Raw genomic sequence first — 17,017 nt, 5'->3', positions numbered from 1 at the left:
GAGAATGAGCAGAGGGCAGAGAGAGCTCCTACGCCTGCATGAAGCCAGTGCGGAAAACGGCACCCCATGGAACTGTGCAAGCACGCCAAGAACTACCCCCAGGCACAGAAGGTCAGGCTATTCTGTAGACACCTCGGACCCGTAACTGTACACTTGCAGAAGAAATCGGGGTCTCCTTTGTGAGAACAGACCAATTCTAGGTACTAAGAGTTCAGGTTTGACAGAAAGAATCTGTCAGCATTGGTTCGCAGGCAGAGTCTGTCACAGATAAGACTCCTACCAACACTGTGGGATTGCTCCATATGGCTTCTATTTTTAGAAGACACCAGGAGTGGGGTGCCTGAGTGGCTCAGTCGGTTAAGCATCTGACTTCGGCTCAGGTCATGATCTCACAGTGCATGAGTTTGAGCCTTGCATTGGGCTCTGGGCTGACAGCTCAGAGCCTAGAGCCTGCTTGGGATTCTGTGTCTCCCTCTCTCTCTGCCCCTCCCCCACGCAAGTGCGCTCGTGTGCTCTCTCTCTCTCTCTCTCTCTCTCTCTCTCTCACTCTCTCTCTCTCTCAAAAATAAATAAATGTTTTTAAAAAATTTATAAAAAGGGGGCACCAGAAGCCCAGAAGTCTATGTACACTTTACAGTTTCTCTCCCAACTCACAAAGTCACGGGCAAGGCCCTTAGCTGTCCCTTTTCCAACTGCAAAGTACAAACAGTCGTTACTGCCATCTTTACAGGGCTTTTGAGGGGCAGGAGGAAAGGAGCTTTTGCATGCTGTTTTGGTGAACCAGCAAATTATCAATTTTTATTGTGAGAAACAGCTTTTGTATGCCCATGCGGCAGTGTGATGGTCCAAGGAACAGATAAGACAAAAAACACATTTCTTGCCTTGAAAAAGCTTATACAAGGGGCACCTGGGTGGCTCAGGGGGTTAAGCATCTGACTCTTGATTTGTCTCAGGTCATGACCGCATAGTCATGAGATCAAGCCCTGAGTTGGCTCTGGAGACTGCTTAAAACTTCCTCCCTCCTTCTCTCTCTCTCTTTTTCTCTCTCTAACCCTCCTCCTCCTCAAAAGGAAAGGAAAGGGAAGGGAAGGGAAGGGAAGGGAAGGGAAGGGAAGGGAAGGGAAGGGAAGGGAAGGGAAGAGAAGAGAAGAGAAGAGAAGAGAAGAGAAGAGAAGAGAAGAGAAGAGAAGAGAAGAGAAGAGAAAAGAAAAGAAAAGAAAAGAAAAGAAAAGAAAAGAAAAGAAAAGAAAAGAAAAGAAAAGAAAAACTTACACAAGCAGTTGGGAGAGTTAAAACTTACAGATATAAACAAGCAATTAAAAAAATCTTCAAAGCATGTACTTGTGTCTTTAAAAAACACTCTAAAGATAGAAATAAACCAGGAAGCATCAATGTCAGAGTAGACTTCATAAGCTCTCTTTCCAGGGTGGTGATCCTTCTGCTTGGGCTTCTTGGAGATCAGTTCTATAAACCCCCAAAAACACAAAGCACAGAAGGCAAAGTACCCAGGAGATGTTCCCAAGCGGGAATTGGGGAAGAGTGGTTCGCATGTCTCAAGGTATCTCAGCACCAGGCAAAAATGGAGATAGCCATTTATTTAACCCTGTGGATACCAGGAAGGCAAGCTCTCTTCTTTGAGCTGGACCACAGCTTGTGAGGTTCAGTCATGGCGATGGGGAAAAGGAAGGAGTGCCCATTCACCTCCTAAAACGGTATATAAAGAGTCGTGGCTCTAAGAGTATACTTTCCAATGACTGAAAAGCTAATTTCATGCCTGCATAATTAAACTCCAAACACTTGGGGGTCACAAAAAGAGAGGAAGGGGGAGACAGACAGTTAGGAAAATGGCACCCTAGGAAAAGGCACTGACCCTAGGAAAATACGTCTATGTCTTTTCTGAAGTTTGAGTAAGTTTGAGTCGGCGGGAGCGGAGTAGGCAGAGAGCCGCATAAAAGCCCAGTGAGAGGTAAGCACGGAAACTCAGTGGTCGCTCTTAGCAGGCCTCCTTTTGTAAACACTCTGGTTAAACATGCGTGGGTGTGAAGAAGGGCCTGTTTTCCTAAGAATCGCTCCCAACAAGGCACACCATGGACATGGTGTTGAACTTCATGCAGAGATAGGAGGAAACAAGTTAGCAGGGGCAAAGCCCGAACCAGCACACAAAAGGCGTCTTCCTGTCTCTGGTGCCAGCAGGCTTCTGTGTAATGTGACCCGACAAGGGCCGATGGGTTCTGCCAAAGCTCCATCTGTCTACACGGAGCACCTGCTGTACCGGGGGACCAGGGGACAGTTAGAGAGCTCCACCTTCCCACCTCTTCCTCCCCCCACCCATTTTTCCCCTAATCATTCCTCAAATCATTACTTAGTCTGTACAAAGATCAAATATTTCTTAAGAAAACTGGAGTACTTGAAAAGAACTGTATATAGAGCCTACTAGTTTAAAATTATACCTCTCAGTTGCTACCAGGGTTGAATAGGAGTCAATGATCTCAACAGAGAGAGGCAGCTTCACAACTTCCTCTCCTAAACTATTTCTGTCATATTACTATCATTCACAGCATAAACACACTCACATCCATATGTACATTAATTCCCATTTCAAAACAATTTACACTAAATACTAAATGTTTAAATTCTATGTCTTCTCTAATAACCCTTTTAGCTAGACTGGATTTTTAGAATGAGCTCTCCCACTCACTTCTGGTTCTCTTGACTAATAGGAAACACGGTTCTTAAAACAAACAGACTCCTCCAAGCACAGGAAGAGCCCTGGGCTGGTGGCCTTGGCACCAACCGTGCAGCCGCGTACCACTAATTTACCTTCCCCTGAGTGTCACTGCACCTGGAAGATGAGATGAGAACAGATGTGTTATCTCTAAGATGTTTTCCTGCTATGAACTGCTAGAAATCTAACTACTCAGAAGAGTGGGGCTCCCTACCCCCACTCCTTTCTGGAGACAGCAGCTGTAACTGAAATTACTGAAGGTGTGTTGAGCTCACTTGGGCTGGGAGGGAGCCGATGGCTGGCACTGATGGCATCTCCCATCACGCAGCATCACGGCTCATATCAGCAGAGAAGACACCGAGAGCAGGGTTCTGACTCCGCCTCTTCTCACCACCACCAACCCCAGGACTTTCTCAAAAGGACCAAGAAGGCTACCAGATCCATTTGGCAGAAGACCAACCCAACTGATTCACAGGGCTTTAGACTGAAATTTGAGGAGGAAAAAGCAGCACAATGTTTGGATAAAAGTGGGTGCTAGGGTACACCAGGCATGACAAGCTATGTCACAAAGCAAACAATGGGAGAAGAGGGACTTAGTGACTCTTAGGAGACAACAGCAGGGCAAAGAATGAGAAATGCTATGTAGAGTCTAACAGGTCACATCCCATATCAAAAGGTTAAAAACAACAACAGAAGGAAGTTCAATTAAGACAAGGCAATGAGAACTGCCTTAGAAGTATCACTGAGTTTGGGATGAATGAAACTCATAACCATCTTATTAAAAAATGAGGGGGTTTTCTTATTTAGAAAAAAAAAAGCCTAATAGAAGAAACAAGAGTTTGTACCACATGTCATACCTAATCTGGCCTCTTACCTCTTGGCATATCCTGGACCTTAGTGGTAAAGCCAGCAGAGGGAAGGGAATAAAATACGAACAGAACCAGAACTTGAGATATAACTGGGATGTGGTGGTGGCCAGGGGTAGTGATCTTTAGTAAAAATTACCACATTGAAGTGGGTGTAGCCAATTCAGGTCTTATCAGGCTGATATCAATATCCAGGGGGTCAGACACAGCAGTGAGGGTATCACAGGTCCCCAAGCTTGGCGATTCCTGTTGTCAGACGGAAGATGGTATCCATGATGCTAAGAATTATCTCCTAGTCCTTCACTCACCCATCCATCCATTCATTCATTCACTCAAAAATATTTACTGAGTAGCCTGCCATTGTACTGCGCTGTTAGGCACTAGGGATATTAATGGTGGGATCAAGACAGACCTAATCCCTAACTTCATGGAGTTTACAATCTGGTAGGGGAGACTGACATTAGTCAACAAGTCACATGACTGTGATAAGTGCTAGAAAGGAGATTTCTTGGCATCATACCAACGCACAATGAGGGGCTGCAGCCACACCTGGGGGTCAGGGCTTCTCTAACAATGTGGTGTGATAATAAAGCCAAGAACTCAGTGGCAAGCGGAAGAACAGTAGATTAGTAGGTGAGGTTAAGAAGGCGTTAGGCAACGTGCACAGTGTGTATCATGTTCCTGGGAGGGAGCAGTGTGGTTTTTTGAGGAGTCAAGAGAACCAGTGTAGTGTGAGTGGGCGACTGACAAAAGATTCAAAATAGTGTGAGAGAACAGGGAGGAGTCAGGCCAGGCAAAACCTGCTGGGCCACACGAGAGGTTTTGAGCTTTATCCTAAGTGCCGTGGAAGGTCACTGAGGTGTTTCAGGCATGGGGTGACACACAACCAGCTATGCATGTTTTTAACATCTCCCTCCAACAGCATCATTCCAGAAACAGGGCACATGTCCAGTCTAGGGCTCAGCAAAAAGGGAAGGGGGTATAGGAAAACAGCAGCTGAGATGGATTGAAGGGTAGAGCCCAGGACCTGCACTCAGGAAACCCAAGAAGCAGCATGAGGCACTTAGCTGCCTCCACAATCATGTGACCACGGGGATGAGGCTCCTGAGATACCTCTGCTCTGGGTCAGCAGAAGCGCCTACGGTCTGTAGCTAAGACTCAGGCAGGCTTCACCGCACACATTCCGGTTCAGAGGTAAAACCCGGGAATCTGTACTCTTTTTAAAAATGTTTTATTTATCTTGGAGAGACCATGAGCAGGGGAGGGGGCAGAGAGAGAGGGTGGAGAAGATCAGAAGCGAGCACAAACTATGAGATCAAGATTTAAGCCAAAGACAGATGCTCAACCAACTAAGCCACCCAGGCACCCCAGCAGGCATCTATACCTTTAATAGGCTCCCTAGGTGATGCTAATATGCACCCAAGCTTGAGAACAATGGGCATAACTTTTAGTGATGATAGTCAGAAAGGAAGATTACCCAACACAATTCTGATGTAATCTTCCCTATCAAGAAGGATCTTCCAATAGAACGAACAAAACAAACACGCTGAAGAGGAAATGAAGGCTCAGGAGAGGTAAGAAGATGGAGAGAGGCTTGTGCTTTAAATGAATTCAAGGTTCTGCTCCAAGATGAATTATACCCCACAATATTGCAAGAATTGTGGTGAACAGGAGGCAAAGGGATTCTGTTTGACCAAGCAAGGCTACCAAGTTATACCAAGTAAAGTCTGCCTCCCCATAACACCACTGACTACTAATCTTAGCTTTGCTCTCTGGCATTACTCTCCCACGTGATACTGACTAAAATTACTTGAAGGTGATGCCTTTACGACATAACATATAGTCATTTTCCATTTGCTTACCCCATTTACCTTATTCTGCAAACAGAACTGCTATTGGTAAAATCTCAGTGTCAGCCAGTGTTTTGGAGCCCCTGTTGGTGATGACTTGCTTGCAAGCCCACTGAAAACACTAAGTCACCTTCCACAGCCTGTGTACAATGGGCTTGCCACACTCAAGCTCCACTGTGACAATCGGAAAGCAGAATGGGTTCACTAAAAACCGGCTTCCTAGGATTACTTCAGCAACAGACTAGAAGAAAAGCATCTGTCCATTGTGTATCTTGACCTCAGCAAGACAAATGCCTTATCTCTAGTGGGATTTATAGCCAGCTACATGGCCTACCAGAAAGTGGCTGTTGAAATGAATTTAAGCGAATCGTGGTCAGCTTTGGAAAAGCTGCACAGTGACAGGTTCAAGGGCGTTCTAACCTTAGTTATGCCCGGCATATTCACTAAAGTCTTAAAGAATCAGAAACAACTCATTTAAGCTGCAAGATGAGACAAAGTTGTGAGGAACAGCCAACACACTGGGTGAAGCATCAGAACTCTACAATAACCCTAACGAGATAGGCAAAGGAGGTAGAAGTGACATTATGACACTGAGTAAGAAAGTACAGTGCTGCATTTGGTCAACTCCAAGACAGGATGGGGGAAGACGGCCCTAAGAGCAAAACACTTCTTGGACTGCAAGCCACAGTGGGACAGGATGACATAAAGTTAACACAATCTTGGAATGCATTAACAGAGTACCAGAAAACCGTACTGCCCTGGTCATACAAAGCTAGAGACTATGTTTTCTCAAGGCAGCCTCAGATAGAATCTCCAGCCGCCATATGAGGAATGGTTGAAGGAACAGCCAAGAGCTCCCATCTACCCTCAACCTTTCCGTAATGCCTTGCTTGCTTACTTACTCCTACTTCCCTCCTGAACTGAAACTCGGACTTCCCCGGATCTTTGCTCCTAACCTTTTTGGCTCATTCTCCAAGATCACAAGACAAGCGAACTCCTCTTCAGAAGGAGTTCTTCCATCTTTACCATGACCTACCAACATCCAGAGCATTCTACCACATTGGTATGTGGCTCAGTCAACATCTTCCTTGTTTTCCTGACTTGTACCAAGTCCTATCAAGTCCTAGAAGAAACTGTCATTCTCACCATGATCCATCACACCAGAACCTACCCCGATTCCCAAACTGAAATCACTGCAGGAGAGATGCACATAGTTGTGCTCACTGGCTCTTCCAATGATCTCTGTCCTTAGTCGGCTCCTCAACAATGCTCATTTTCCTTTCCTATCATTCACCTCGATGACTATTCCAAATATTCACTATTCTTCTTAATCCTCTCCCCTACACCCTCCTCTCCTCTTCATCTAAATAACCACCATCTTCCGGGAATACCAATTTTAGCTCTGAGGGTATGAGAAATTTGGTGCCCAAGTTTTCTTATTCCTAAATGTTTCACAATTCTTCACAAGACTCTTCTGTGATATCCATCTTTTAACGACTGCTACCACCAACTGTTTAGAAATAGTTAAAAAGCAAATCTTTAATCAAAATAAACAAAGCCTTAGAAAAAAATCTGATGGTCTTACATGGGAGTAGTGACATACAATTTTATATCTGGAATATTTTTGCACATATTAAAATGAAAATATGGAATCAAAGCACTTTCTAAACAGGTAACATTTGTAATAATATTGTTGTTACTATTAATAGTACGTACGTAGTGCAGTGCATACCACCTCGCCCTTTGAAGCCTCGGGTGCCCATCAATGATTAAATGCTAAAAAGCACCACTGGGGAATCTACTATACCAAACTGACCTGCCCCTTTCCTGAGTTAGCCTTGTAGGTTAAATATTTCATTCAAAGTGAGATTCCTATTCTGATCATTTTGTCTACACTCTGTTGCAAAAGGTAAAAACAGGCTAGAAAGGTCACCAGGCAACTAGTAAAGAGGAAAGATATGCTTATGTCTGTGTACACATACACACACATATATGCATACGTTTAGGACTATATGACATATGTATGTATATATGTGTACATAAAGCTAAAACTGGACACAAAACCAAACAGAGAAAGATAATGCTCTGGAAAATAATGAGAAAAAGAAATCAAGACTTCCTCTGGGCAGAGACCCAAAGACAGGCTAGAAACGAAGCAGTCTTGGGGAAGGATAAAACAAAGCATTATGTAGATGGAGTCTTCTTATCACAATTAGATATTAACTATGCATCTTCTATTCCAGATAGGAGGAAATTACAAAGACAAGTTTTTGGAACTCAAGAAATTAATTTTTCTTGGAACACTGCCCCTCTCTGTCTTCCTAAAAGCATAATGAAGCCAGAGCGTCTTCAGTTAATAAGGGAATTCCTACCGACGGAAGTCCAGAGACCTGGAAGAAGCTAATCTAAGGATGCTGCTAATAGGCTGACAACAATATGACATGTTGACTGCCAGCCTTTCGCAGGGTCTTTCTAAGCTCTCTTTTTCGAAGCCAGCACAGGCTGGACCTGTGTTCTGCTCTTCATCATAAGGTGGCCACCAGAGCTGAATAGATGTGCAATTGTGCTGACACATAATTTGTGTTTTCTCATAAGGACTGTAGCCAGTGACCTCCCCTAAAGACATTGCCAGTACACAAATGTGCATAGCAGCAGCACACTGACTTGACTAGCCTGCCCAAATAATCTCCAAGGAAAAAGATGGGACAAGACTTTCTAGTAACTTCAGAAATTAAACAATAGCACCACCAAAGTACAAGAACCGTACTTTCAACAGCCTGTCTTTGAATGTGGTGATTTAAGTTCCTTTGGATGCAAGATGCCTACAGGTGAGTAAGACCATGGTGGTCATAAAGCAGGAGACCTGGCTTCACTCCCACTCTCCACGTCCCCACCATCATCACACAGGGATCGCCCCTGAGGTCACTCTTCCTAGCCCCTCACATGGCTTTGCCCTCCCTCACACAGCCACTGCCCACCAGCCACCAGCCCCATGTCCACTGTACCTCTCACCCTGTATCACATTAAATAGTCGTGTGGTCACTGTACACTTGAATAGAGCAGTAATTTGAGACCCACACTACCCGGCTGTGCTTTCCTATTTGGGAAAGGATTGTGCCAGTAATGTTTCAAGGCGAGCACAGTGGACTCAGGCCTGGGACTGCCAACCGTACACAAGCCAAGCTCAGCTGGCCTGATTGGCTGAGAGCCTCCTACTGCTTAAAGGCGCCGCATTTGCCAAGGGACTATGGAATCAGACCGAAGTCAGGTGGAAACTACTTCACTTTGGTCAAGGTAACTGCGGGTAAGATTATCATCCTACATGATGCCTGGCCAGGTTGTTTTCTGAGATATTCCTAAGAATGTTACCTTGGATCTATGCTCATATAACTGCAATTTAATCATCAAAACCAGTTTTATTGCATTTTAAAGCATGATTCAGACACTCTTAATGCCTCCCTCTTATGAAAACATCTCTGAGGATTCTAAATAACACCCAATGGAGAGAAGAAAAAAGAAATGAGTCCCTTCGGAAACCTATCACTTAGATTGTCAGTGACATGCCTGACTTGAGAGGGCTAAGGGTGACACGCTACTAAGAACCTGGAACTTACAGTTGACTATAAGGCTGAAGAAATGTTCAGTAAGTCATTTCTCAAAGAATCAAGGTCTTCCACCTGGAAAATATGTACTTTTCAGAACTGTTTTAAGGCTTTACTAAGAACTTTATGTAAAACCACTAAGTCAATGGTCAAGAACTGCATAAATAAAAAGAGGTGGGTATTGAAACTCGAGGAAAGTGAGCCCTGATTAAAGGATGCTTCAGCCTCCCAAGAGTACACAGTGGTTAAGGAGCATCGGACCCTGAGGCAAAGCAGATCTGTCTTTAATTCCTATATTTACCACTTACTAGTTTGTAAGTGGGACCTTGGGCAAGGTACCTGGCGCCTCGTGCCTTCAGCTTCAAAACAATGCCACCTATCTCACAGAGCTGTTGTAAGGAGCATATGAACTAACCTCATTATAATGCCTGGCACACAACATGCATTCAATAAAGGTAGCTAATGGTAAGTCTACCAAGTAGGTACTAGAGCTAGGATAATAGTGGATCACACTTCCTGAAGAAGTCAATGATCCCTTCATCATCAAACCAAAGTCACAAAGCAATAGATGCTATGTAAGACAATGGGGACATAAAGGTAGATAAAACCTGGCTCTCAGGGCACCTGGGTGGCTGAGTGGGTTAAGCGCCAGATTTCCGCTCAGGTCATGATCTCGTGGTTCATGGGTCTGAGCCCCATGCTAGTCTCTGTGCTGACAGCTTGGAACCTGGAGCCTGCTTCGGATTCTGTGTCTCCCTCTCTGTCCCTCTTCCACTTGCACTGTGTCTCTCTCTCTCAAAAATAAACATTATGAAAAATTTTTTAAATAAATAAAATAAAACATGGCCCTAGACTTTGACAGTTCAAAGTCTGATGAAGGAGACAGACATGTAAAGAAGTAACTGTCACCACATGGACTGGTGGTATGTAAGCCCCAGGCTCAGCGTGGGTAGATTGGAAGAAGCCTGACAGAGGTGCCAGCCCTTGATCTGAGTCATGAGAAAAGAAGAAAAAAATGCTAACCATCCTTAACTCTCTCCCGAGCTATTGTGGTAGTTTCCAAAATGATGACCCTGCTCCTACCATTGCTCACGATCCATTCTTCACACAGCAGTCAAGGTGATTTTTAAAAGCTTGTAAAAAATTTGATAACGTCAGTCCCCTGCCTCACATCCTTCAAGAGTATTCCACTGCAATCAGAGCAAAACCCAAGCTCCTTCCCAGGTCCTTAAATGAGCTCCATAATCCATCCCTTACACTGACCGTCCTGAGCCCTGAGCACACCACCATCACTGCTTGTGCAAGAGCCTGTGCATGAGTCTTCCATGGCCTAAAATGCTGTTCCTCACAGATCTTCAAAGCTCATTGAAGAACCCTGTCCCAACTTTCTAATCAAAATTATCTTTTTCCTTCCCTAAGTTGCTCTCTAAAGTATCACCCTGTTCAATTTCTCAAAGCATGTGTTATTGTCTGAAATTACCTTGTATGGATGTGTATCTACCCATTTACAGATGCTGTCTGTCACGAAAAATGGAAGCTCCTTGTCAGCAGAAATTGTATCTATCATGTGCACTTACTTAAGGCCTGGCAGAGTGTAAGCACTCAAATATTTTTTGAATGAATGAATAACAGAACAGCAGGATGCCCAGCCCCAAAGGTTAGATGAATGCCTCAATCCACAAAACCCAAGGGCCTCGGTCTGCTTTTGTTGTTGTTGTTGCTGTTGTTGTTGTTTAGGTGTAGCTTACCCACCCACAAAGTACTGAGTTGAAAATAGTGATTGTCTTGAGCAGTATCTCCTAACATAATAAATATCCCTACTTCATTGCTATCACCATGTTCTGAATCAAAAGACGTAGACATTTGTGACCAACTAGGTGTTTCCTAGCACCCAGAGATAGGCACCAGATGTCTGAAGATTTAAAAAAAAGATACAGAGGAAGCAACTTCCTCAGGAAGTCATAGGAAGGCCTGGGTCCTCAGATAGAACATCAGTCATTAAAGTCTCCAACAGAATAACACCATCAGTACAGGACTGCAAAGAAGCCGGCCTACGGCACAGCTAGGACTGTTAGTCCTAGGAACTCCAAGAGATGCTGGAGAACACAAATACGAAACACTAACTGCCTCTCACTTCCTCAGTTTACAATTTCTAACTTCATTTCACCCCTTTTCTGTTGGCAAGTGTATAGTAGTGACCATACAACCATGACCATCATCATCTACAGTCTTAGGGTAAGAGCTTGAGATATCAAGAAAAGCAAGCCAATGAGAGATGACAAATATCTTTATCCAAAGGAGTTCATGAACTAAAATGCAGATGTTACATATTGTAGAGAAATTACAAAATCCATCATAGGTAAGGCTCTTAAGTAGAACTTACATTTAAGCATGCAATTACCCCTAACCTGGAATGGAACAAAATGGTTTCTCTATGCAAGCATTATACTGAAATGTGACTTCTGCCATTAGTGCTCATCACCAGGAAACAAGAGCACCCTGGGACTGGAAATTAGAGCAGATAGTTGATGCCAACAAGGCATGACATCTCAGCTCTTCTTGTGCTGGTATCTTCTCACCTAAATGTTCATTAGTTCACCATTTCACCAGATGCTACGACTGTGCTTACACAAGCCAAAATAAACCCCTGTAATAAATCTCTTAAAGAATCTGCAATCTAGCAGGGTAGAAAAAAATAAGCACACGGAAGCTAGAAAATAAGGCAATCTCAACTAAAGCTTAGAGGCTTGATAGGCGGCCTCTAGATACAGGTGTCAGGACTCTTTCCTAAAGAAGGTAACGGTGACCTTCAGGGATGGAAGGCTCCTTTCTCCAGCACAGACCACCGGAGAGAGAAGAGCCTAAGTAAGAGGGTGCAGGGAGAAGAACAGCGTGGACTCGGGAAACAACATTACAGTCCGGGGACAGAAAAGTGCTGTGAGGGCTAGGAAAGATTGCTAGCTCTTCAGTTAGAATTTAAGTCAAGGACAGAGCACTTTTCTTCTCCCCTCATCCCATATTACCTAAGACCTAATTCTCTACATGTGGTATGCTCTAAATTATACTTACTAAATAAGCAAGAAAATTAACCCAGAGAGAAAAAAATGAAATTAATTCACTTCGAAGTTGCTGATGGTGGATGTTCTAGAGTTTCCTAATAATTTGAGTCGCAGTAGAACTGTGCACAATTTCGGTTATAGGGAGATACTTGCATCAATCACCTAGCTAACAGTACAGGAGTGTGTAAAGAAAGTGCCCATGGCCCAAGAGTGGGGAGGGGGAGCACAAATGCATGTGTAAATTTGCACATCTGGAAGGCTGCTGTGGACAGCTGTTGGGCCCAATACTTTGGATGTCAGAAAAACAAGACTGATCTATAAATCAGCTATTCTAGTGCCATAATCCCCGATGGAGAGCTAATACTCTTGTGGTATCATTCTAGAATGCTCTCAGTACCTAGAAATACAACTGTTTTCTATTTTCATTTTTCAGAAATATATCCAGTAAGTATTTGAAATATTATTTCTAATTGATCATGAGGGAGCTGTAGCATGGTATTGTATAAAAAAAAACAACACACTGCGTCAGGAGCCAAGAGGCCGAATTCTGTTCTGCCACTAGCTTGCTGTAAAACTGCAGGCCAGAAGAAGCTAAACTTCCTGAGCCTCCCAACAGGGAGGGAGGTGACGAGCGGAGGAGAGCCATGTCTATGGAGGTGGCCCAACCTGGATCTGCCCAGACGCTCTGCTGGTCTCCCCATGTCCTACCCGTCCTCAGGGCCTTACTCTCTGCATCTACATCTGCAGCTTACTTGTAGCCCACCGCCACTCACCACTTTTACCGGCCTTTGGCTAATGATACCTAAGGTACCTCCAGTTTCTAAAAGGTCGTCTGGTGCTTTTTTATGATGTCATCTTCAGGTTTGAGGTCAAAGCCTTGAGGAAAGCATCTTCTTAAGTGAATCTAGCAACACACAGTTTCCAAAAGCCACTTTGAAAGCATTAGTCATGAGTACAACGTAATTAGCAAACAGTTAAGGATTAGAATATAGAAATCAAACATTTAAAGAGCTCAGGGATTGCCCAATCATAGAACATATATTTTCCTTATATATATCTTATTAGCCATCATAAGTCCCTTACAAATCACACATAAACACTCTTAAATATGTATATGAATGTGCACACACACACAGTCTAAATATTGCTATAAAGACAAAGGACAGCTATTTATGAAGCTTAATCAAAGATCTAAAGCCCACTACTTAAATGCAGTAGCACCAATTCACAAGTTAGTGTGAATTTCACCCTTGCATTTTTATCAAGGACACATGTTTAGTAAACTTTTCACTCCTACATATCAACATTTAGCGATTTCTTTAGGCTAATACTAGCTATTCTTCACAGAGCTCTAACATCCTTCCTTGATGCAGGTATCTGGTCCTTTGTGGTATTTAGATATTTTGTTTTTATAATTCTGTATTATCTATTAAATATATACTCAGGCATACTCCTATATTTAGACTAATATACATATGGCCAAAGAAACCTACTCTAAGTAGATGTCCAGGAATACATATACCTAATATGGGCAGGAGAGAAAGAGAGGAAGGTCATTCCATTTATAAACAATTACGTTTGTAAATTATTAAGGACACTCAACACATAACCGCTATCAGCCAAAACCTAACTATTAGAATAGTTTACTGTACATTTTGTTTTGAGTTATTTTCCCTCCATTCTAGTCCGCCTCTGCCAACAGCAGGAACTAGATGACATGACTAAGTGACATCAGCTGTCAGTATTTCTGATGGGCAACTTAAAGATCTACCATGACTGACTTACTCCTCTGTCACCAGGACCCAAAACTAATCACACTAAAAGCAAGATCTGTTTTTGCACAACTGAGGCAGAACAAGAGAGAGAGAGCATGTGAGAGCGAGAGCAAGAGAGAGAGAGAGGAGAGCTGGGAGCCTGACTGCACCAAATGTGAATGATTAGTCTGTAATGCAATGCTGATGTTAATTTTTAAGAAGGTAAAGCAAGTGGCTTACTAGAATGTAGTATAAAGAGAAATGTCGCATGAGGAATTGGAGCTAAATGTGAATCAGAAGTAAATTCTGTCTGCCCGATGAGCCACTCATTGACCTTGCCTTATACCCACCAATCAAGGCTTCCTGTAGGCCCTGGGCAATTTTTGAGCAAACTGAATGAAACAGTTATACAGTAAGAAGTCCAACCCCAAATTTGAGATAGTAAAACTAATTTTCTAATAGTGAGGGTGTGATGTTACCCCCTGCACTGCCCGGGCACAACACAGAGACTCATAACGAACATTCTCCCAGAGAGCACAGTCATTACCATCCATCAGGGTTGCACCCTGATATCGCCAAGGAGTGCAGCAGCATTAGCAGAAACTTCCCTTCCCCAGATTTTATCCCAAAGTTACTGAATATTGGAATTTGTTGTTTTTTTAATCAAAAAGAAGGTCAGTATCTTCACATCTTGATTCTTTAATAATAAGCCAATTTCAAAGCCCGGGAGTATTGAAGTGAGCACATCTCATGTGGTAGCCCCTCACCCCCAGCCTGCCGGACTGTGTGCAGAAACCTAGGAGTCTGTCTTACCTGTAATCTGACTCTGTCCTTGTGGATTAAAAGGACTTGGTGCAGAGTTCAGGGAGGGCCGTGGGTTCTGAGGCGGGACACCTACTCTCATACTGGGATGAGGAATGCGCCCTAAATCACTGAGGCGGTCAGAGAACAAACTAGGTTTAGAGTCATCAAGCTTCTGTCTGTGCCCTGGAAACAGCAAATCATAAAATAAAAGCATATTAATGAGCTGAACAATTGACCATACTAAATAGATATGTGAACATACATACTGGGGGTTTAAGCCAAGGGATTATCAATACTGGTATTTATAATGAAGTGTCTCTCTAATGCCTTCCATTTCAAGTGCTTTCCAAGCATCATCTGGTGGCAAGCATTCCAAGTTCTGTTCTACAAATGGAGAGCTGAGGGTCCCAGAGGGTGACTCGGAGCTGAGACTAGGACTGGCACTCAGGAGAGACTGTGCATGCCTCGTTCAAGGTGAATATGTTCTGGGGTATGTTTGCTCATTTCATGAAGGAGGAAACTTCCTGCAAGTTCAGAGTCTGTGCATGTCACACATATTATCCCAAAACTGGGGCAGAAACAGAGACAAACATTTGTCAAGGGGCAATTCCCATGATAACCAAAGTGACTTTTCTTTTTTATCTTACAACTAGACTTTACTGAGAGTCTCTTCTGAAAAATTAAAACTCAAACCTAGAACCCCTTTAAGAGGAAAAAGTGGAAATACAGTCAAGGAAATGCAAATTCTCGAGAGGAATCTGGGTATTTTTTGACACCCCAAAACCTCAAAGCATATGATAAACTATGTGAAATCCGAGATAGTGCTTCTTCTATTTTAAATCTAGTACTATGGTTCTGTATAAGAAATGGAAAAACCCCCACCGGGTTACCACGTGAATGTGAGATTCCACTATTAAAACAAAACAAAAAAACAAAACAAAACAAAACAAAACTTAGTCTCTCTTCTAGTTTATTCAAGTCTAAAATCTAAGGAAATTCTAGATATTAAGGAAATATGCCTATTAAAATATAACGAAGGTTCTAAGGCTTTTTGAAAATCATGAAATCATTCATAGCAAAGAGTAGAGTATTGTCCTAGTGCAAGTGTAACAGAACAGCGTTTGGGTCTTGGTGCGATGTAAGTTAAGTGCATATGTGCAGAGTGGTGCAGAGGTGGAGAGCAGGGGAACCCCTCATCCATGAACAGAAATATACTGTAGATTCCTTTTTCCATACTCTGTACCAGAATGAGGCCCAAGTATGTTGCTCTAACATACTGAAACTGAAACTGAAGCAGATTCAAAGGAGAGCCATTGAGATGATGACTGGGGGCACCTAGGTGGCTCAGTCAGTTAAGCATCCGATTTTGGTTCAGGTCAGGATCTCATGGTTCATGAGTTCAAGCCCTGCATTGGGTTCTTTGCTGATGGCTCAGAGTCTGCAGCCTGCTTCAGATTTCTCTTTCTCTGCCCCTCACCGCTCATGCTGTCTCTTTCTCTCCCTCTCTCAAAAATAAACATTAAAAAAAGGGTTTTTTTGTGGGGGGGGAGGGCCTGGATGGCTCAGTCAGTTAAGCGACCAACTTTGGCATCATTCGTGAGTTCAGGCCCCACCATCAGGCTCTGTGCTAATGGCATGGAGTCTGGAGCCTGCTTTGGATTCTGTGTTTCCCTCTCTCCCTGCCCCTCCCCTGCTAGTGCTATCTCTCTAAAAAATAAATAATGATAAAAAAATTTTTAAGGTTTTTTTTTTTTTTAAGATAATGACTGGATCCTTTAGGTGCTCTGTTTGATTTTGAATTTGCACTTTTTCTAGTTTCTTGAAATATGCTTTCCTCTTAGGACTGCCTTCACTGTGCCCTAGAGAGTTTGGATTGTTGTATTTTCATTTTCATTTGTTTCCATATATTTTTTTAAATTTCTTCTCTAATGGCCTGATTGGCCCAATCATTCTTTAGTAGGGTGGTTTTTAACCTCCATGGTTTTGGAGGTTTTCCAGACTTTTTCTTGTGATTGATTTCAAGCTTCATAGCACTGTGATCTGAAAGTGTGCATGGTATGATCTCAATTGATTTATATTTATGTAGGGCTGCTTTATGACCCAGTATGTGATCTATCTTGGAGAATGTGCCATGCACACTCGAGAAGAAAGTGAATTCCCTAGCCTCAGGATGTAGAGTTCTAAATATATCTATCAATTCCATCTGTTCCAATGTGTCCAAGGCATACAGAAGTGCTGATGCATAGGAGCACATGTACCCCAGTGTTCATAGCAGCACTGTCAACAATAGCCAAATCATGGAAAGGGCCTAAATGTCCATCACCTGATGAATGGATCAAGAAGATGTGGTTTATATA

General features: G+C 43.1%; 1 protein-coding gene across 1 annotated transcript in view; it reads right to left on the bottom strand.

The window, feature by feature from the left end:
- Positions 1-17,017, bottom strand: part of RUNX2 (RUNX family transcription factor 2) — a gene marked incomplete at its 5' end in the record, with an annotated part of 127,665 nt that overhangs the window by 41,902 nt on the left and 68,746 nt on the right. The window contains one exon of the mRNA XM_029943173.1: positions 14,670-14,843. Within this exon, the coding sequence (XP_029799033.1) occupies positions 14,670-14,843 (174 nt within the window). The remainder of the gene's footprint in view (positions 1-14,669; positions 14,844-17,017) is intronic.

The sequence above is a fragment of the Suricata suricatta genome, chromosome 7, assembly GCF_006229205.1.
Source record: "Suricata suricatta isolate VVHF042 chromosome 7, meerkat_22Aug2017_6uvM2_HiC, whole genome shotgun sequence".
NCBI classification, from domain to species: domain Eukaryota; kingdom Metazoa; phylum Chordata; class Mammalia; order Carnivora; family Herpestidae; genus Suricata; species Suricata suricatta.
This window is presented reverse-complemented; position numbering and strand designations above follow the sequence as displayed.